The following is a 22,114-nucleotide window of genomic DNA, read 5'->3' on the forward strand; positions in this document are numbered from 1 at the left end:
TTTCTAGGCCTAGGCTCATCTTCATCAAGAATATCTCCGCCGTCAAAACTGCTTGAAGCCCTATCATCGCTTGAAGTCATCATCGCTAACAGGCACGTCTAAGTCTCGCACATCTAAAAATTCACCTTCATCGCTGTCTGAATCAAAAATCAGGTCAATCGCTTGCTCGGCTGTGTACACATCTTGTGCGGCCATTTCGAAAAATTTTTGAAATTAATAACGATTTCAAATTGATATTTCTAAAAATTTTTATATAAGGGTATGTGAGTTCTTCACAGATTTCGAAAAACAAAAGCATCACGCATGCATGTTCAAAATTTCTGACGTATTGGAGCTAAAATAAAAACAGAAGAGCGATTTGAAAACCACCTATTTTTTAGTCACGAAATTTCGATTGCAGTCGAAAATGGGAATTCTCGGTTTGAGGTCAATTTTGACTACAGTCGAAGACGGTATCTAGAGGGTTGAGTTTTAACACTGAAATAAAGCTATAGAATTTTATTTTTCAAAAAATGTTAGTATATATTACCCCATTTTTAAGATTTAATTTGAGCACTAGCGATCTGCTCAGAGTGCACCAGAGAGCATCTAGGCCTAAAAACTTCCGGGGCCCTAGGCGGGCCCTTGACCCACGCCTAAATTGTTTCGTTCCTGTGCAAATCTCCATCCACAGCCAAACTCAAACTTGGCATGTATGTAAACTGCATCCGGTCGAGTCGTCGGCGACTAATTCCAACAACCCCATCTGGTGGTCTTTAGCGGCCGCCAATGGGAGGGTGGATGGACACCCAGCAGCACGAAAAAAACAGCTGAACAAAGGGCGGATGAACTCCTCGGAGCCAATGGCCAACCATGCCTTAGTTTAAGGAGTATGTTTTTTTAGTTTCATAAAATAACTTCAACTTTCTTTTTTCTCAAAATGTCCAAATCAAAGAGCTCAATCACTAAGCACATAGAGGCTTTTTCGCATGATGCGCTCTACAAATCCAACTATTATTATTATTATTATTAATGTTTCCTATTATGGATGACTAATACTACAAGGTCAAGCCCAGGTAACAAGCCCATAAGGGACCCATGGTGCCCATATGCAGATCTATATGGATACCATATGTGCAATCCTTGAGGAAACTCTGGATTCTGTACCCAAGTTCCATGTGGGACCCATATGATTCAGCCCACATAGCCCAGATATAACCCATTTGGGGCCCACATGGAACCCACATTAATTTGTATGTGGGTGGCATATAGGTTTCCCATATGGGACCTATATTTTCTGATCGATATGGGTACCATATGTGCTATCCTTGAGGAAACATCCGGATTCTGCACCCAAGATCCATGTGGGGCCCATCTGATTTAGCCCATAGCCCAGATATAACCCATTTGGGGCCCATATGGAACCCACGCATTTTTACATGAGTTTCTCATATGGAACCTATATTTCCCGACACATATGAGTACTATATGGGTTATCCTTGAGGAAACCTCCAGATTCTGCACCCAAGCCCCATGTCGGGCCCATGTGGTTTAACCCATAGCCCAGGTATAACCCATTTGGGGACCATATGGAACCTATATTTCCCAACCCATGGGTATGGTATGGACTAGCCCTTAAGGCATCCTCTGGATTCTGCACCCAAGCCCCATGTGGGGCCTACATCTTTCAGAGAACCCATATGGGGCCAACATGGTACCCTTATGCATTTGTACATGGGTGGCATATGGGATTCTCACATGGTACCCATATGCAATTGCACATGGGTGGTATATGGGGCCCTTTATTTTCTGGCCCATATGGATGTAATATGGGTTTGCCCATATGGGGGCCCCTCGTATTCTCCACCAAAACCCCATGTGGTACAAACATGGTACCCATTGCAACTGCACATGGGTGGTATATAGGTGTCCCATATGTGAGGCCCATATTTTCTCGCTCATATGGATGGCATATTGGTTTGCCCATATGGGAGCCTGTATAGCTGACATGGCCCAGAGAGAACAAATATGATAGCCACATATTTCTGACATGGCTTCTAACTCTGGTTTGAATATTGGCTGAGTCGATGACCATGAGCTAGGTGTACATTTCAACAAATTACTCCTTTTCTGAAAATAAAACTTTTCAATTGCACGTAGAGTACAAAATATTTTTACTGAAATGATTAAACAAAACGGTTATTTCATTTTAACACATCAATCATTTTATTTATTTTGTAGAAAAAGCAATCTTGTCAATTGCAAATACAAAATAGTGGTAAATGAAATCAAAATTTCTTAATGTCCCTTAATAACTATACAATTCAATTTCTCCAGCTCCTTGGAAAGTAAGAATATTCCATCATTTTGATCGCATTGGGAATATCACATATTTAACGTTTTTACAGATTATGAATATCCTCAAATTGATAGGGTCCATGCAAGAGTATAAATAAGAATTGTCAATAGTTCCACCATGAATCATAGTAACAGACAGTACGAATGCCTTTTTCCCTCATACTTTTCCACAAAGTTTATTAAGAAAGTATTCAATCGCCTCCTTTTTATTTGACATCTAGTTGCATCCTCGCATTTCAGAATTCTGCAAACTGGCCCTGAGAAAAAAAAAAAAGACCTAAAAATAATAGCTTTTAAGATTTACTCACTTAGATTTATCAAATAAAAAAAATAAAATTTTGAAAATTAGTGTTTTCATTGACTTTGGTTTTTGTGCAAATTTACTTTAGGTCTAAACTATTGATATAGGTGACATGTCTCCTAACACCTTTGGGATTACATACAATCATCACAGCACATTTATGACAAATTATTACATTTTTTATGCATTAGAAAGGTAAAGTGAATGTGAATGAGATCTAATTTTAATTACGATAAAGTATTTTTACTGGGCTTCAGCATTCGTTTTACCCAGTATCGCATCGCAAAATGTGACAGGTTTTACACTACTGTAATTGCGAAGCACTTCCACAATTGCATCACAGATATTTAAATGCGGCACAATTATTTGCCTAAAATTAACCACTCAATTTTCAGCAAGGCCTGGCTGTAAAAACTAAGAGGCTTGGTGCACAAAAAATTTCAAAGAGGTTAAATTACAGCATTACAACTAATGTAAAACAAGAAACTTTTGTGACATGAAACTTTCGTAAATTGATAAGGGCACATATAAAAAGATTGTTATATTATCACTCCTGCGCACATTAACTAATTTTGGGAATATTGATGCGGAATAAAAAAAATCCACCCTCATCACATTTTTTTTTTAAAAGGAGGGTATTCTAATAATTCTTTCTATGTGCCCTAACACCTGAATTTATTCATGAGATGAACACCATATTATAGATCATCTATGATGACAATATCGTATCATCTCTTTCTAATGCTAGCTAGGCTGAGGCATAAGACTGCCTATCTGCTAGGGTTTAGCTGGCCAGACACAGCTAATAATTACATGATAATTACAATCCTCATTAACATACGATATTCCTAAATTTTGTATGGTATTTGTGAAATTTGTTTGCACATGAAAGTTTAGCTGGTTTTACAGTATTAAACACTTTGATTGCCTTAAATATGATTTTATTAAGGATGTGTTGAGTACTATTGATATGAGTATCATCCTATAATTCAATATATATTTATAGAAGCTAAACAGATTGGGTTTTACGAATAATAAAGTAACAATGTAGTGCTTAGATCCACACAGTAATCCTAAACATTGTTATGTTACATGGATATTATTTCATCAGTAGCTAAGGCGCGACTTCTTTTATACCTTGTTTCATGTATTTATTTTTCTAAAGATCATCGGAGGAGGGCGGAATAAAAATAAAGATAACATTTATTTTTTTTATTCAGCAAACAGTTTCGTCTAAGACATCCAGACGGAGGAGAAAATAAATATACAATTTTATTGGTGAATGTAAATTAGGATGGTTAAATGCAATTTATATAATATGTATATTTTGGAGATTTCAGGGCAGTGGAGGGCATAATTAAAATTTTTAAAAACTAATTTTTACTGCAGTTTCCTTTTTTTGTGGCAGTGGGTGCGCTAATTCCTCAAAAATAAAATTTTATTTTTATTTAAAAATATCAATATTTGCAGTAGGCAGGTTCGATAAACAAGGTATAGAAAAGTCTCACCCAATCATTTGTTTTTAGAATCTATTTACTTACTGATTTTGACAATCTTGAGCTTTTGAAACTTCTTGGTACTTTTTGATCCAGTTAAGATGAATTCAGGCAACAAAGTTGTTCAGGATAGATTTCAATGTTGTTAAACAAGTTTCAAGGCTTGAAAATACTGTAAAATATAATATATATACGTTAAGTGAATTACCATGTAAATAAAACAAAATATTATAGCACCAAATTCCATCACATGAAGTAGTTGATGTATTTTGAAATTTTTGTTCTGTGATAAGTGTAAATGAGGTGTTTTGTGCAAGTTCAAATAATGTAGTCTGTTAAGGTAACTCTCAGGCTGCACATCAAAAATTTAGCACACTACTGTACAGGTACACAAACAGTTATTCAAGCTTAGTTAAATATATTAATGAAAGTAGGTTTATCAAATCAAAAAATAAAAGAAAATAAAGTAAAAACAAAGAAATAACAAACATTATGCTTTAATTAAAAATGTTAGCATAAGACGACAATGTAGTATTTTGTCTACTATTATATCATGGAATTATGAAATCTAATTTTACGCGTACATCATCTAATCCTTACCATTGACCAACTTGTGATAAGTGATGAAATGGAATCCCAATCACATTATATGTCTGTATATTACCATTCACCTTAATAAGTATTCACAAAATAATAAATAGGCTACAACAAAACTCACCAATTGTTTGCACAAGACCATCTTCAAAACCGATCAAAATTATTATAATGCCTCCATAGAAAGTACTGGTATGTTGGCAGGTAGCACATACTGCAGCTCAGGATGGTGATCTGATATTTGGATATTGAATTTTAAGTTTTGGTGTCCATCTTCGCCAATACTTACAGTAGCTCTATTAATAATGGCCTATGGATGCCTCATGTTTTACTCCTGACAAAAACACAACATAAAGAAGAAATTAAGAAAATGTTTAACTTTACAATTAATATCAACAATATACAGTAGGCTGCACAAAGATGTAGGCCTATACTGATATTAAATAAAGTGTAGTATAGTATTTTATGCTTGAGAAACAGAAAACAGCTTTGAATTGTAATGCACTCCATCATGTTGGAATTCAATATTTTGACAATGACATTATGTTCTGGTGTATATGTGGACACAATACGGACAGCCTAGGGCCCCCCCCCCCCTAGGCTTGGTGGTGGGAGGGCTAGCCAGCCAGGTCCCCTATACTAAAGTTAAATACAAAGTCTAGGCTAGGCCTGGCCTATACACAATGACATTATAAGTAGACAGGGCCTAGCCTAATAATATACATCACCAGCGAAAAATATAATAAGAGAAAAACGTAGGCTATGCCTTGGCTTATGCCCCTAGCCAGAGAGTTAACTGGCGATCCAACGCCAGTTCAAGAAACTAGGCCAATAATTATAGGCTTAAACAAGAAGGCCTAGGCCTACGTAGGCTTAGGCCCAGGGAATGCAATGGTTTTGGCTGCGAATTAGGCCTAGCACAGTAGTATAGTTAGAGAATTCAACAACAGTTAGGCCAGTTTACTTGAAATAGGACACCGGAACTGCCCATATGTATTTTCCCAGATATTTGGCACATGGGCCCCATGCGGAGTAAATGTGGGCATTTCCATATTTATCTGCCCAGTATTTACCATATGGGGCCCATGTACTTTAAATATGGACATTCCCATATATATTTGCCTATATATTTGGCATCGGCTCCATATGGGTAAACCATGGGCAAGGCCCTTTTGTGATTGCCCAGACGAATCCCATAAGGGAAAAATATGGGGTAGTCCATAAGACTTTTCCCAGATATTTTGCATATGGGCCCCATGTGGGATTGTTACCTGGGAGGTCATATACACGTTTTACTATTGTATTATAATTTTCCAACGCGGTGACTACTGTGTTACGTCGTACTTATTTCCAATTCAACAAATGTGAGATTTTCTTTTCTTGTGTGCGTGCATGATACTACAAGGTCAAGGTCATAAACAAGTTTTACTTTTAATTAGAATTAGAATTTTTCATGTCGGTGGCTTACTGCGTTGTATTTAGTCCCAAATAAACGTATGTTGTGAGATTTGTTTTTATTGCGCCCATGTATGGTACTACGAGGTCAAGGTCATATACAAGTTTTACAAATACTTGTGATTATAATTTTAAAACTCGTTGGCTTACTGCGTTGTATTTGGTCCCAAATAAATATTGTGAGATTTTTTTTTATTGTGCTCCTTTATGGTACTACGAGTTCAAGGTCATATACAAGTTTTACAAATACTTGTGATTATAATTTTAAAACTTGGTGGCTTACTGCGTTGTACAGTATTTAGTCCCAAATAAACGTATAATGTGAGATTTTTTTTTTATTGCGCTTGGGTATGCTACTACAAGTTTAAGGTCATACACAAGTTTTACAAATACTTGTTATTATAATTTTAAAACTTGGTGGCTTATTACGTTGTATTTAGCCACAAATAAACGTATATTGTGCGAAAAAACGGAAATTAAAATTTAAACTTGAGAGTACCATTTCATAAATGTTGTTATACCTCAGCCCCTACCATGGTGGGGCTGAGGTGGTCTTCACCCTCCACCTCCTTGTCTTCTTTATTTTTAATTCCCTGACCCGCCACGCAGTTAAGTAATTTTTTTTGTTCTATCATCATTATTTGAATGTATTTTCACAGCTACCATTAGAATGCAGTTTCGAACGCTGACTGTCGGCATTGGGGAATCTGCCACTATTAGCCTCAGTGAAGATGGCGGTTATAACGATTTACGCTGGAAACATAATTATGGTGACGTAATTCAAATGTGGAACGGTAATTCTTCCATTACGATTGAAAATATACGAGCTAAAGATGACGGGGTATATGAATGTTATAGAAGTGGTAGTCCTGATGACAACCACGGAGTAATGAGACTCATTGTCAGAGGTAAATATGAATAACATTCACATTTGTTGAAATTCACAATCAATAGAATGTTGGATTGATGGAGAACGAAGAAATAGTTATTATTGCAATAATATAAAATTGTTTTGTAGTCAAAAATATATATGTTTTGATTTTCTCATTATTTAAAAAATAAAAAATGGTTCAATTAAGAAATTATTTCCTTTGTTTAGTCATAAGCTTTAATTTTGTTTTGACTTATTTTATGCCATATGGTTTAATGACATTTGATATGGTGATTGTTTTCATTTTTTATTTGTCCTGAGTGTTTATAATTATATAATATAATTATGATTATTCATCCATATCTGATTTATAGCATTAAGGTATAGGGAAATAAGTATGACTGTTTTATGCATTACATTTTCTGATTTTAGAGCACATTCAGCACCACATTTTATTCACTTAAAATATTAGATATATCAGGAAACAGTGAAATTTCCCTGGATATATCATAGAGGAATTAGTTCTAAACTAATTCCTCCATGGATATATTTATATATTTATACCTTCCCATTACTTTAACCAAGGACTTTTTGAATCTTTAACGCCTCTTCGCCTAATGTCTGATCTCTCCACCTGGGTTGTCTTTATACAGTACCAATGCTTGTAGTGTTGTACCAGTTTTCTGGCCAATTTTTGTTTTGTCTCTACATCATAAGTGTCCACCCACATGCTAGAAGTGTTTACATATTTTATTTTATTTATTTATTGTCTACTTTTTGTGTTGACATAGTAAACATTTTTACTTAGATTGTCCACTGCCAAAATGGAGACCCCCTGAATGTGAGATGGATTGTCCTGTGTGTTATAACGGTGGAGTTTGTGACGACAAGACCGGTATATGTATATGCCCTGCAGGCTTCAAAGGAGAAAACTGCCAAACATGTAAGCCAACAAATTTAAATTTAATTTAATTCAATTTACCTTTAAGTACTCGGAAACTCAAGTTTCTATATATTTATATATTTCAATGGTAAATATACAGTATGAGAAATCTTAAAATAATAAAGTCATCAGCCTAAAATTGTAAGTGCTTTTTTCATAAAATAATGTTTCGGTATTTATGGTTTATACTTTCATTTTGTTTGTGTAGCTTGTGGAAGCAACAACTGGGGTCGTAATTGTGATGTTGTTTGTACTACTGGAGATGGTGAAGCTTGTAAAGGAAAGCTTTTTTGTCCTCCTGATCCATTCGGATGCACCTGCATCGACGGATATGAAGGCAACGATTGCAATACAGGTTTGAGAAGTTTTTGGCCACTATTTATATTTTGTTTCTGTTTTTGTTATAAGTGTTGTCAATATTACAGCATATTACTTCATAATAAATATATTAAAATGGATTTAAGCTTTATAAATTGGCACAAATTGACATTTATTTCCAATATAGAAAACGTCGTAAGTGCATTTGAGAATAAATTCTTAGAAGTGGCAAGTAAACATGCCCCTATTAAAAGAAAACATGTGCAAAAGAAAACGCATCTTGGCTCACTGAAGATATAATAAAATCTATAAGAGAGAGAGACGTTTTAAAAACAAAGGCCTTGAAACAACGATCTAGTAAGTTATTGCATGATTATCGTAAAATAAAAAATAAAATAAATAAACAGATTAAAAGAAATAAATCTAATGTTTTAAAAAATGAACTTCTGTCAAAAAATTCAAAAACAATTTGGAAAAACATTAGAAAAATTTACCTGAAAAAAACGAAAGTGAGATTCTTACTAATAAAAAAGATATTGTCAATGCAGTAAACACATACTTAGCAACGATAGGGCCAAAATTAGCTAAAAGTATACCTGTAACTAATACTTCTCATGTTAATAAACCTGACTACACATTAAATATTGAAGCTTTTCATTTGAATAACATAAACGAAGATTATATTCGAAAATTAATATATTCATTATCTGAAAGCAAAGCAGCAGGTTTGGATGAAATTCCTGTTAAAGGGGGGGGGGGGTGCGGGGAGGAGACGGGGGTGCGGGGATGAGACAAGTGGCCATATATTGCTTATTTAACCTTTCCTGAGTTCGGGAAAAATACCTAAAAAATTCAAAATGTTGAGATGTAACGATAATTACAGAAACAAAACATGATATGATGAGACAGGAAAATCGGGTGAAAATGAGGCTGATCACTTTTTTCAGTAGCTTGGTAGCATTTTCTAACCAACTCATTAATATTCAAGACAAGTCTGTCAATTAATTTTTGGCGAGCAGCTGATCGAAAAATCGTCCCGACGATTGAGCGACTAGACAATACATACAGTACACTTTAGCCTAGTGTGAAGTCGCGAGTTTTGTGATCGTTTACGTACGCAGTTACAGAGAGACGGTTTAGTCAACGTCAATTCAATCATGGAGGAATAATTCAAGTGAATTAATAAACAGATATCAGTCCGATGACAAACATACCACAACATTTGCCATGAGTACAACCACCCAACATTGGCATCTACGAAAGAAGGTGGTACAAAGCATACAAGCACCCAGCAAGACGTTAGCAAGAAACACTCTGGTTGTTTGCTGAAACTTGTAATGAAAGCTACACAAAATTTATGGTGAGCAAAAGAAAATTAAGTGAATATCACATCACTGTTCAGCCAGAGTACATGAAACAAATATATTGGAATGGTAAAAAAATATCAGCATGGTGTGTCAGTTTTATTAAGAAACAACAATAATACATTACACACTAGCAGACAGGAAGGCTTTAATCAAGTAATTAAAAATTCTTAAAAAATACTGTCAATTGATGAATGTCTTTTCAGATTAGTACATACTGTATCTCAGTATGGTATGTTATTGATAAAGCAGCAAATGCCAATGTTTGGTAACATTTTTGATTTTTAACAAACCTGGTTTTGCATTATTGTTACTACTGTATATTTATTCCTCAGTAGGAGCAAATGATTGGCTCAAATGGATGGATGTGATGCAAACAATTCCATCTGTGTGGACATGATGAAATGGACATGTCCAATCCATGGTTAGCCGAAGGTGGCGATGCTCAGAGCTCTGCAGCAAGTGATTGAGGCCAAAATATTTCCAAAGAATTAAATTAAAATGATTTATCTAGCGATTTTTTTTTCTGAAGATATACTGAAATGCCACACACTTAAGTTTTTGTTTTTTATGCATCTGGTTTATATTGCATGCCAAATTTATAATAAATAAATAAATACTGTACCAGTATTACTGTACCTGTTTCACTTGCAAAATATCTTTAATATTATTAAATGGTATTATAATCCCATTCAATAGTAATTCTTTTGAAGCAAATATGTGACCCAGATTTAGAAAACAAATTGTGAGGATTAATTTTGAAATATGTAATGTGCGAAGTTGATAGTACAGTATGAAAATGTGGCTCAATATATAATAATAATAATAATAATAATAATAATAATAATAATAATAATAATTGCAGAAATTTATAACACGCCAATTCAAAAAACATTATCAAAGGCGCAGTGAACAATTAACCCAATTAAAGCGATTTTGTAAATAAAAATTTTTCAAATTAGTTTTAAATGAGTTTAAATTTACAGGAACAACTATTTTAATGTATGGCTTTGTACAGTCTTGTGTAAAGTTATTCTATGAAACTGCTTATTTTTTAATGCCTGGATTATGCCTATGTCTGCATGCTGATCAATTTGGTATTGGAATTTAAGAGAAAGCTTCAATTTTTTTTCTGTACACCAGTTTTTGTTTAGTATTTTAAAATACAGTAGTTGAACTTGCCTATGTCATATCCAAAATGCCATTGAGAAATTGTTTGACCCTAACAAAATTTGACTTGCTCTTATGGTAATGGAAAACACAACAATTCGGCATGTAAAATTAGATCGGCATGTAAAATTAGATCGATTTAGAAATTATTAGAGTATATTATTAGTCGTCTTAGGCAAGTTTAACTGCACTGCCCTATTTATCATGTCTGATTGTCTTGTATTACCATAGCCAAGATTTCTTCTTTCATGAAGATATTCAACATCCATATTTTTGGTGCTTCACTTTGTTATTGTTGTACATACAGTAAATTCAAGACTGCTGGTGTTACTAAATAAATATTTTGAAACGCAATTTATCATCCTTGTACATTGCAAATAATTTATTACAAGTGTATTTTCTCACAGTTAATATAAAATTGTTTTACTGTACACAGAATAAAGCAACATTAAAGCAGTCAGGTATTACAATATATATCACTGCATTTTACACACTCTATTTATTATCAAAATATTAAATATTATATATGGATTTATATTTACTATAGTTTATACCAATGTAAAGAATAGGGAAGAACAAGTTACATTTATTTACTGTACACAAAATTCTAATTCATACTGTATTAGCTTAAAATTTTAAGATATGAGACGAGAGTAGGGAAGATACAAAAAAACATTGTACTGTACATAACGACAAAATGTTCTTGAAATCAACTTTGCTGGCCTATCCGCATCAATAGCAACAATTTCAATTACAGACTAGGTTACACACAATTGACTGGTCCAGATATACAAAAGCTCTAGGCCTATGCTGACAAAATTTCCTTTCATGAGTTATGAGATTGTCAAAAAAACAGAGCACAGTTGTCACATGAATTGTCAAGAATGTATCTATTTACATAAGATCTGTTGCATAAATGAGGATAGACTTATCAATTATCTTCCATAACAATTTATAAATAATTCTTCCAACACAAAGTTTATTTCATCATCTTCTATAGCATCAAAAAACCCAGGGCAGTCTTCACAGCTTCTGGGAACTTGTCCCTAATCGCCCACACAGTGCAAGATGGGATGACCCTTCTGTCAGATTTCTTTAGCCTGTTATACACCTACCAAATGAAAGCCATTGATATCCAACATGTCGGCATTTCCTGTAAGAAGAGAAGTACAATAAAAAGTTTGAACAGACTAGTTAAAAAAAATCAGAGTGACTATTCTTACACCATTCAAAAATACACATCTAGATGTGTATAAGAGACAGGCTCGCGTTCCTCGCGCCTTCTCTGCCGCTCGCGTTCCTCGCGATGCCTCCGCTCGCGTTCCTCGCGCCTTCTCTGCCGCTCGCGTTCCTCGCGATGCCTCCGCTCGCGTTCCTCGCGCCTTCTCTGCCGCTCGCGTTCCTCGCGATGCCTCCGCTCGCGTTCCTCGCGCCTTCTCTGCCGCTCGCGTTCCTCGCGATGCCTCCGCTCGCGTTCCTCGCGCCTTCTCTGCCGCTCGCGTTCCTCGCGATGCCTCCGCTCGCGTTCCTCGCGCCTTCTCTGCCGCTCGCGTTCCTCGCGATGCCTCCGCTCGCGTTCCTCGCGCCTTCTCTGCCGCTCGCGTTCCTCGCGATGCCTCCGCTCGCGTTCCTCGCGCCTTCTCTGCCGCTCGCGTTCCTCGCGATGCCTCCGCTCGCGTTCCTCGCGCCTTCTCTGCCGCTCGCGTTCCTCGCGATGCCTCCGCTCGCGTTCCTCGCGCCTTCTCTGCCGCTCGCGTTCCTCGCGATGCCTCCGCTCGCGTTCCTCGCGCCTTCTCTGCCGCTCGCGTTCCTCGCGATGCCTCCGCTCGCGTTCCTCGCGCCTTCTCTGCCGCTCGCGTTCCTCGCGATGCCTCCGCTCGCGTTCCTCGCGCCTTCTCTGCCGCTCGCGTTCCTCGCGATGCCTCCGCTCGCGTTCCTCGCGCCTTCTCTGCCGCTCGCGTTCCTCGCGATGCCTCCGCTCGCGTTCCTCGCGCCTTCTCTGCCGCTCGCGTTCCTCGCGATGCCTCCGCTCGCGTTCCTCGCGCCTTCTCTGCCGCTCGCGTTCCTCGCGATGCCTCCGCTCGCGTTCCTCGCGCCTTCTCTGCCGCTCGCGTTCCTCGCGATGCCTCCGCTCGCGTTCCTCGCGCCTTCTCTGCCGCTCGCGTTCCTCGCGATGCCTCCGCTCGCGTTCCTCGCGCCTTCTCTGCCGCTCGCGTTCCTCGCGATGCCTCCGCTCGCGTTCCTCGCGCCTTCTCTGCCGCTCGCGTTCCTCGCGATGCCTCCGCTCGCGTTCCTCGCGCCTTCTCTGCCGCTCGCGTTCCTCGCGATGCCTCCGCTCGCGTTCCTCGCGCCTTCTCTGCCGCTCGCGTTCCTCGCGATGCCTCCGCTCGCGTTCCTCGCGCCTTCTCTGCCGCTCGCGTTCCTCGCGATGCCTCCGCTCGCGTTCCTCGCGCCTTCTCTGCCGCTCGCGTTCCTCGCGATGCCTCCGCTCGCGTTCCTCGCGCCTTCTCTGCCGCTCGCGTTCCTCGCGATGCCTCCGCTCGCGTTCCTCGCGCCTTCTCTGCCGCTCGCGTTCCTCGCGATGCCTCCGCTCGCGTTCCTCGCGCCTTCTCTGCCGCTCGCGTTCCTCGCGATGCCTCCGCTCGCGTTCCTCGCGCCTTCTCTGCCGCTCGCGTTCCTCGCGATGCCTCCGCTCGCGTTCCTCGCGCCTTCTCTGCCGCTCGCGTTCCTCGCGATGCCTCCGCTCGCGTTCCTCGCGCCTTCTCTGCCGCTCGCGTTCCTCGCGATGCCTCCGCTCGCGTTCCTCGCGCCTTCTCTGCCGCTCGCGTTCCTCGCGATGCCTCCGCTCGCGTTCCTCGCGCCTTCTCTGCCGCTCGCGTTCCTCGCGATGCCTCCGCTCGCGTTCCTCGCGCCTTCTCTGCCGCTCGCGTTCCTCGCGATGCCTCCGCTCGCGTTCCTCGCGCCTTCTCTGCCGCTCGCGTTCCTCGCGATGCCTCCGCTCGCGTTCCTCGCGCCTTCTCTGCCGCTCGCGTTCCTCGCGATGCCTCCGCTCGCGTTCCTCGCGCCTTCTCTGCCGCTCGCGTTCCTCGCGATGCCTCCGCTCGCGTTCCTCGCGCCTTCTCTGCCGCTCGCGTTCCTCGCGATGCCTCCGCTCGCGTTCCTCGCGCCTTCTCTGCCGCTCGCGTTCCTCGCGATGCCTCCGCTCGCGTTCCTCGCGCCTTCTCTGCCGCTCGCGTTCCTCGCGATGCCTCCGCTCGCGTTCCTCGCGCCTTCTCTGCCGCTCGCGTTCCTCGCGATGCCTCCGCTCGCGTTCCTCGCGCCTTCTCTGCCGCTCGCGTTCCTCGCGATGCCTCCGCTCGCGTTCCTCGCGCCTTCTCTGCCGCTCGCGTTCCTCGCGATGCCTCCGCTCGCGTTCCTCGCGCCTTCTCTGCCGCTCGCGTTCCTCGCGATGCCTCCGCTCGCGTTCCTCGCGCCTTCTCTGCCGCTCGCGTTCCTCGCGATGCCTCCGCTCGCGTTCCTCGCGCCTTCTCTGCCGCTCGCGTTCCTCGCGATGCCTCCGCTCGCGTTCCTCGCGCCTTCTCTGCCGCTCGCGTTCCTCGCGATGCCTCCGCTCGCGTTCCTCGCGCCTTCTCTGCCGCTCGCGTTCCTCGCGATGCCTCCGCTCGCGTTCCTCGCGCCTTCTCTGCCGCTCGCGTTCCTCGCGATGCCTCCGCTCGCGTTCCTCGCGATGCCGCTGCTCGCGTTCCTCGCGCCTTCTCTGCCGCTCGCGTTCCTCGCGCCTTCTCTGCTGCTCGCGTTGCCGCCGCTCGCGTTCCTCGCGCCTTCTCTGCTGCTCGCGTTCGTAACCGTCTCGGCGGTCGTAACTATCACGTTCTCTAAGGTTGTAATATCTCATTTTAGCTAATGGTCTAGTCCCTTAAGTCAGAATTCAAAATACGTCGATAGAGGTCGCACGCCAGATTACAAAATACAAACGTATTTTACAATTTACCGAGCCGCGCACACCTTTTACACACGCCGTCGATCGTAACCTTGCACCCCACGCCGCACACGAAACACGGGGATATCTTGCTACCGTGCTTTATCCTATACATGTGGTAGGCGCAGTACCCCTTGAGGTGATCGGGCAGTGAGTCTTGTTCTCGACGGATATTCCTGCGACACATTTGCGTCGAACCCATCTTGAGATAACGACAGCCGTCTTCACCCTCGGGGCGTCGACTGGGCGATTGACGCCGCAAGAGTATCGCGTTGCTCACAACTTGTCCACCGCATCTATAGCAGATATTGTGCAGTATAGTCTTGCAACCCCTGCCGCATATTTCGCACGAAACCGTACCCCCGCCTCGACGATTCTAAACTTGTGACCGCGGCAATATCCGCGTAGATGCTCGGGCAGCGAGTCTTGATGCTTCAACGTTGCTTTTCCGCACGATTCGGTAGAACCCATCCTGATCCAACGACAAGTATTTTGCGTCATTTTATTACAACGCGTTTTTCCCTTATTCCATTTTCACTCGGGCGGTAATTGCGTGTCGATGGGAACGACCAACAATTCTTCTCGTACAAAACTCCTCGGTACTCCTCGTAAAAAATACAAGACGGGTTGATGCGGTTTGATCATGACGTTTCGCACGTCGTACGTATCGATGCTCCATATCGGATCGGTAGCTCTGCGTCTTTCACCCCCTTCCAATTCTCCGGGTCTGTACAGGTATCGTACGCGCAGGCTCGAATCCAAGACGCGCTCGTCCAATCCGACGGGTCGATTGTACTTGGGCTCGTACTTAATTTCGTCTCGCCTGCGTACGGCCTCGTCGGGTCCTTGAGCGTTTAACTCTTTCAAAACGGGTTTCAGGTTTTCCACCCATTCCGCGTTGCGTTTCGTCGGATCCAACATTTCCCGAGCATACTGATGCGGAAACAGTTTGACGGCAAGAGTCTTGTTGAACCTTTCTACGATTCCTTGAGATTTGTGATTACCGGGAACTCCCACGCTCACGCGTACGTTGTGCTCCTTCATCGCTTTTAACGTTTCGCCTTTAAATTCGCTACCCGAATCGACCTGCAACGACTCGGGCCACGTCAACTCTCGCACGTAAATCTTGTCAAAGGCTCGCGAGACCTCCGACGAGTTTTTGGTCGTCAACGGTTCCGCTTCCTTGTATCTGCTCGCCACGTCGACGACCGTCAGGGCGTACTTGTACGTTTTTCCCCCGTACCTATCGTGCGGTAAAAAGAGCAGGTCGGCTTGATGTACTTGATTTACCGAGACGCTCTGCCTCGTAGGCACGCTCGGTACGTGTTTAGGCGGCGGTAGATAAATTTGCCACATGCTCTGCTTAAACTGCCACTCTTTTACGACGTCTCGCGGTATCCTCGTCTTGCTGACGAGTTGGTCGATGGCCCCCTCGCCCTGCCATAAATGTTGAGGAGCGTAGTATGCACGTTCGAGTTGCCGTATTTCACGTTTCGTGCTCATATTTATAAATATCGAAACATCTTATAAATATTTTACGGCCGCGAACGCGAGTACGCTCAACACGACGACCAATCCGACCAGCTCCGCATCCTGCTGCGAATCGCCGGGTGCGTAAAAGTCGGACAGCTGCGGTTCTCGCTCGAGTTGCAGGCGATCGTTCGATCCACCCATCCTATAGTATTCTCTCATCGCAGTTTCGACGTCCGAAAAGGTTCCTCGGGCGTGCTGCTCGCGTCCAAGTTTTTCGTTGATGTAATCGAGTTGCGAGGCTCGTTTTTTGCTCCACGAATCTCGAGCCTGAGACAATTGTTCCAAGGCCAGATCGTGCCGTTTGCGTTCCGCGTCGCCACCGCTCATGCGGCTAAAGATAAAGTTGCTTCCGCTAAAAGCTAGGGCGTTTACCATCGCACCGCCGACCATCATTGCCACGGTTGCCATTTTTTACTATCGCGGTAATTAATTTAAAATCTTGTCGGGAATGTAGCCGTTTGCCACCAGCATGTTTTTGGTCAGCGTCGAAGTCGCAATCAGACCCGCGAGCTTTGCCGTGTCGACGACCGTCAACTTGTCTACGAGCGGCGCTTTGCTTCCCACCACCTTTTTCAGTATCATCACGTAACCGACCGTCAACGTGGACACGATCGCTCCGTCGTACAGGCTGTTTACAATTACCTTTGTATCGATGCCACTCATACCTTTTTTAAGCAAGAGAGATTTTTATTTACATTTCAAACGGATCCGGCTTGGACGGCTTGGGTACCGGCCTGGGTGGCGTGAGCATTGGTGTCGGAGGCGCCTGCGTTACCTGTACCGGTTTCCTGGTCGGCGCCTGCGGCGTGGTGGATGCTACGTAGACTAGGTACCCCAACGCGACGAGCGACAGATACGGAATGCAACTCGCCAACGACACGCGCAATGTCTCCGAGGCTTGTCGTCGTTTCTCGGCGATTGCTTTTCCGGCCGCAACTCGCTTGGGATTCTTGCTCGTGACTTGAGTAATTGTTTCGTCCATTTTGTAAATGTCGGTAATTTTTTTACTCGGTAATTACTCGGGCGGGTCGGTAATCGCAGGCGCCTCAGATTTCTCGAGATCTTGGGACGCCACCTTCGGCGTCGATTGCTCGTCGCTCGGGCGTTTGTATTTTACGTGTCTCGCCGTGTGCATCGCGACCGAAAGCGGTGCGAGCCACGCTCCAAATTTATAATAGAGCTCGCACGCGACGAGATTCAACGCTTCCATCAGGAACCGATCGTTTTCGAGATCGTCGCCGAGTTGCTCGATCGAATCGATCGGGAGCACGTAACCGATGGTCTTGCTGTACATGCGAATCACGCTGCTGCCGAGCGATTTCGTCACGTCGCTACCCTTTTTGGATTCTAGCATCGCGTACAACTTGGAAATTTCGGCCTCAGGCATGCGCTCGATTTGCTCCGTGACGTATTCCTGTCCAAAGTAGTATTGAGCGTTACCTCCGCTCACGACGGTCTTTATTCGGTCTCTGAGCTCGTCGGAAACGTCTCGAGCTTGCTCGGGCGTAAGAGATGGCTCGGGAGGTTTCGGCTCACTCTTTTTGGGTCTGCGCTTTTTCTTTGCGGGCGGGTCGACGCCGCCTGCGGCGGTCTTGGATTCCTTTTCTGCGAGCGCTTGCATCTCGTGCGTTATGTCGGTCATTTTAATAAATGTAAAATATATTTTATCCGATGTGAATTCCCCAACGAGTCGGCCTATCGCATTTCAACAGCAACTTGCTAAAACACGTCGTGTCGATCTTGTCTTTGATGCGTTTCTTGTCGTCCGCATCTTTTATCACGTCATTCTCTCGCAGGCAATCGTAAAAACTGTCTCTGTCTTTGCAGAAAAAGAGCGCGATCCATCGAACCTGCTCTCTGAAATCTTTGAGGATGGAATTGTACTTTTGGGTGAGAATCCAAACGGATTTCTTGTGATGTCGACCGGAAAAGGCTAGCGTCGACAGCGTCTGCTGCTTTCTCTTCATGTCCTTGTTGCTGCTGCAATCGTCGATCACGAAAAGCGTCTCGGCGTCGTCGTTAAACTTGTCGCAGAGGTGCATCAGGCAATCGTCCAGAGACTCGCCGGGGTCGATCGAAAAGACGTTTTCGTCTCGCTCTATCCACGCGCGTCTATAACTCGAGTTTACGCTAAACGTCGGACAGACAAATACAATGTTTTTAAAGTAATCCTTGTATTCCGTCTCGAGCAGATTCAACGCGTAAACCGTCTTGCCACAATTTGTCGCTCCGACGATCAGAGCGCAGTGAGCCTCTTTTGGAAACATGGTTTTTAATATGCCGGTCTTAATAGTTTACTCTGACGAGTCTGTTTCCCTCAATGTTTAGCTGAGCGTCTGCGACGATAAAGACGTAGCAATCTAGCGGGGCCGTCGCCTCCGCGTCTCGCGTCAGCTGCAGTTTCAGTCCGCCCGAATCGGCGTCGATCTTTCTACCCGTTCCGTGCAGGGTATTGTCCGTGACGGCTCTGAGATCGATCCAGAGACCGTAGTGATCCGTCAGATATTTCCTCTGCGACATGTAGGTGAAATGCGTCGGCTTGCAGGCTTGGTTGCAAAAGTGCTTGCGAATCTCTTCGTAATTTCTGTAGGGCATCATTCCGCGGGCGTAAATTTCGTTGGCCGACCCGTCGATCGTGACGCTGCATTCTTTGATTTTCGGGTTGTAAAACTTTTCGGGGTCGTGCTCAAAATCGGCCTCTCGTTCCTTAAACAGCAAAAGCACGCCTTTGATGGATTTGGCTGCCGTGTTTATATAAATGTTCCAGATTGTTTGATCCTTGTCTAAGGCGTCTTTGTGATGCAACAACACTCTGTCAAAGAGTATTACGGATCTATCCTGATATTTCATCCTAGTCTGACGAGAAATCCCCTCGCTTTTTATAATCTCGTACTCGAGAACGATTCCCTCCAATTTAAAGGTCGCATTAGCGTCGCTAGTCGTGAGCACGTCCTTGGCAGGTCTAAACGTTATTTCGTACTCGAGTCGATCGTGCAGCATCTTTTGGTTGAAGGGCATGTGGTCGGTCAGCAACTCAAAGTCGAGAGGGATGCAAAATCTGTTGCCGTACGCGTTGCCGACTGCCACGTCGTAAGCTGCTCGACGAACGTCGTTTGTCGCAACCGTCACCTTGTCGCCGGCGTTTACGCGAATCTTTCGTTCGTTTTCGCTAGAGATGCCTTGATACGAACTGTTGAGACGTTCGTATTCCGTCTTCCACAAGTCCTTGTAACAATTGTACACGTCGTAATCGGTTAGGGTAAAAACTTCCTTTCCTTCCAGAGTTATGCGTATTTTCTCGACGAGCGATCTACCGATGTTGTTGACGATCGTTCGATTCGCGTCCGTGCTCGAGTTCAAGACCAGATTAAAAGCCAGTCGAGCCGTACCCGGAACTATGGCGTCGTCGTCGCCGAGATCCGGAAATCTGACTCGCAGGACGTCGCCGGGACCGGCTTCGTTTATCAGGTTCATGACGGTGGTAAAGACGCGTCTGTCGTTTCTGTGGTCGGTGTTTTTGAGCTTGACCGACCTGTTGGCGCTTATCTCGTGATGCATTTTTTATACGGCAACTTTTTTTAATCCGTTAATTGTTTGCCATCTATAATAAAATGGCAGAATTTATACCCATGGACGAAATTGGTAAACAGGAATACGATAGCGAAAGTCGCGTCGACGAGGATTGGGAGGATGAAAACGAAGCGAGCGGAGGAGCCCGAGGCATCGATACTACCATCGAGACGGAAATCATCGATACCCCTTCTCGAGCAGCCTCGCTCAATCGAGAGAAATTGGACTACCAACTCGAACGGTTTAAAAGGTTTATCGTCGAGAACGAACAGTATAAAGGAAAGGTAATTACATCGGGTCACATACGCTTCGATGAAAACGACTTTAGAATTAGCGCCGAAGGGGGCTTGGAATTTAGAATGGCGGATGGAGCGTGGGTTAGGCTGACTGCAAAACGTTCCATCAACGATTTTATTAAATTCGCTACCCCCAGAGATAATTCCCGAGGCGAGCAAGTAAAACTAGCTAAAATAGATGTAGAAAAATTTATCGATCCCGAATGGCGGGTAATCACGTTTGAAAAGGATAGGCTCGGTATACCACCACCTCAGCCAAACATAACGCCGGAAGAGTTGATCGAGTTAGCCGACCGGACGATAGAAGAAACAACATCCATTATCGAGAGCGTGAACGAGGAGGCTGGCGAGGAGACTGCAGGTGGGGAGGCTGCCCGAGAGGGGCAAGTGCTTATCAGTGTTAGAGAGTATAATGCTATTATGAAAGCAATGACTACGGTCAAAGAGGAACTAGCGCTTTCTCTGGCAAAGCTCGGAAAGCTTGACGAAAAAATAGCAGAGTACAAACGAGAAAGGGCTGAGATGGACGAACGAGGATCGACGACCCAAGAGCTGAAAGAAATCGACGATCGGTTACGAGACTTGCAAGCGGAAAGGAAAGCTAGATTGCAAGTTGTAGAAATTAACGCGGATAGGCTAAGGAGTCAGGTAAATAGGATACGAGATACCGTAGAAAGTGTTTTGGATAAAAACCTACCGTTGAGAGCGAGATTGAGGATTTTGTTTCGCGAGCAAGGGATAACCATCGCTAGCATCGTCACGGCTTTAGGATCCATCATTGCGTCGTTGGTAGCGATATTTACCGGTGGAAACTCGACTTCTCCTCCTTCCCCTCCAGACCCGGACCCGGGTCCGAATCCCGGTCCGAATCCTAACCCGTCACTGGATCCCGGGAAACCCGACGGATGGCTTAAAAGACACCTGAAAAACTTTGCCGAGATCCTGAAAAAGCTCGGCGACAAGGCTCTTTTGGCGTTACCCGGAATTATCGGAGCTGTCGTAAGCTTTCTGCTAAAAACAGCCGGTGGCGTCGTCGGCTTTGTGGCCGACCGGGTCTGGTTGCTGATTCTGGCCGTTACCGGAATCGCTTACAATTATCTGTCGGCGAACGTCAAAACGCCTCTGGCGTCGACACCAAAGGTGGAGACTAGCTCCAAAGCCTCGTCAGCTCGTAAACGAAAAAAGTAACGACTGCGAAACCAATCACCGTCGAAACTTTGGCAATTTCATGCTCGGAGACGGAGTCGGAGACGCGGTAGCCACAGACGCGGTCGGGGTTGACGACTCGAGCTTTGGGGTTGGGCCGGGAGTCTCGAGCTTTGGGGTTGGGCCGGGAGTCTCGAGCGTCGGCGGTGGGGTCGGCGTAGGCGTAGTCGAGGTCGGTGGTGGGGTCGGCGTAGGCGTCGGGGGTGACGCCGGCGTAGGCGGTTTGACGGGAAACGCCGCCTTAGGCAGCGGTTCGACGGGTCTCGATTCGGGCTCGTTTATGTCGTTTAATCCTAATTGTTGCGAATTTCGTTCTGCAATTAAGATTTTATTGTTGTAGTCGGTCGTCGTGGTGATTCTCAGTTCCATGTCGGCCGGACACATGTAGAGATTGTATCCGAGGACGTAGTTGACTTGAGATCTCGCAAATCGCAAGACGTCCTGATACCTCGCTATCGAGTCTGGAATGTCTACCGGACTGTTTATCGCATCCTCGACGTTGACCAAAAACTGTTTTTGGGCGTCGAGCCCCGTTCCCCGAGCGAGAATCGACGTACGCGTCGTCGCCTGAGCGCCGAGAATGGCCCACACGTAGGTTCGGACCGAATCGTTGAGTCGCGTCACTCCGGCCTGGGTGAAACCTCGCGATTTATCCAATATAAAAGCCTTGTAAGAGACGCC

The 22,114-nt window shown here is 44.0% G+C and overlaps 1 protein-coding gene across 1 annotated transcript in view; it reads left to right on the plus strand.

The window, feature by feature from the left end:
* LOC117109366 (tenascin-like) overlaps positions 1-22,114 on the plus strand; it is a gene marked incomplete at its 3' end in the record, with an annotated part of 41,353 nt that overhangs the window by 3,327 nt on the left and 15,912 nt on the right. Inside the window, exons 3-5 of the mRNA XM_033251677.1 lie at positions 6,843-7,091; positions 7,863-7,997; positions 8,206-8,352. Of these exons, the coding sequence (XP_033107568.1) occupies positions 6,843-7,091; positions 7,863-7,997; positions 8,206-8,352 (531 nt within the window). The remainder of the gene's footprint in view (positions 1-6,842; positions 7,092-7,862; positions 7,998-8,205; positions 8,353-22,114) is intronic.

Source organism: Anneissia japonica, unplaced genomic scaffold (assembly GCF_011630105.1).
Source record: "Anneissia japonica isolate Jap-2015-1 unplaced genomic scaffold, ASM1163010v1 scaffold17858_len82487_cov107, whole genome shotgun sequence".
NCBI classification, from domain to species: Eukaryota; Metazoa; Echinodermata; class Crinoidea; order Comatulida; family Comatulidae; genus Anneissia; species Anneissia japonica.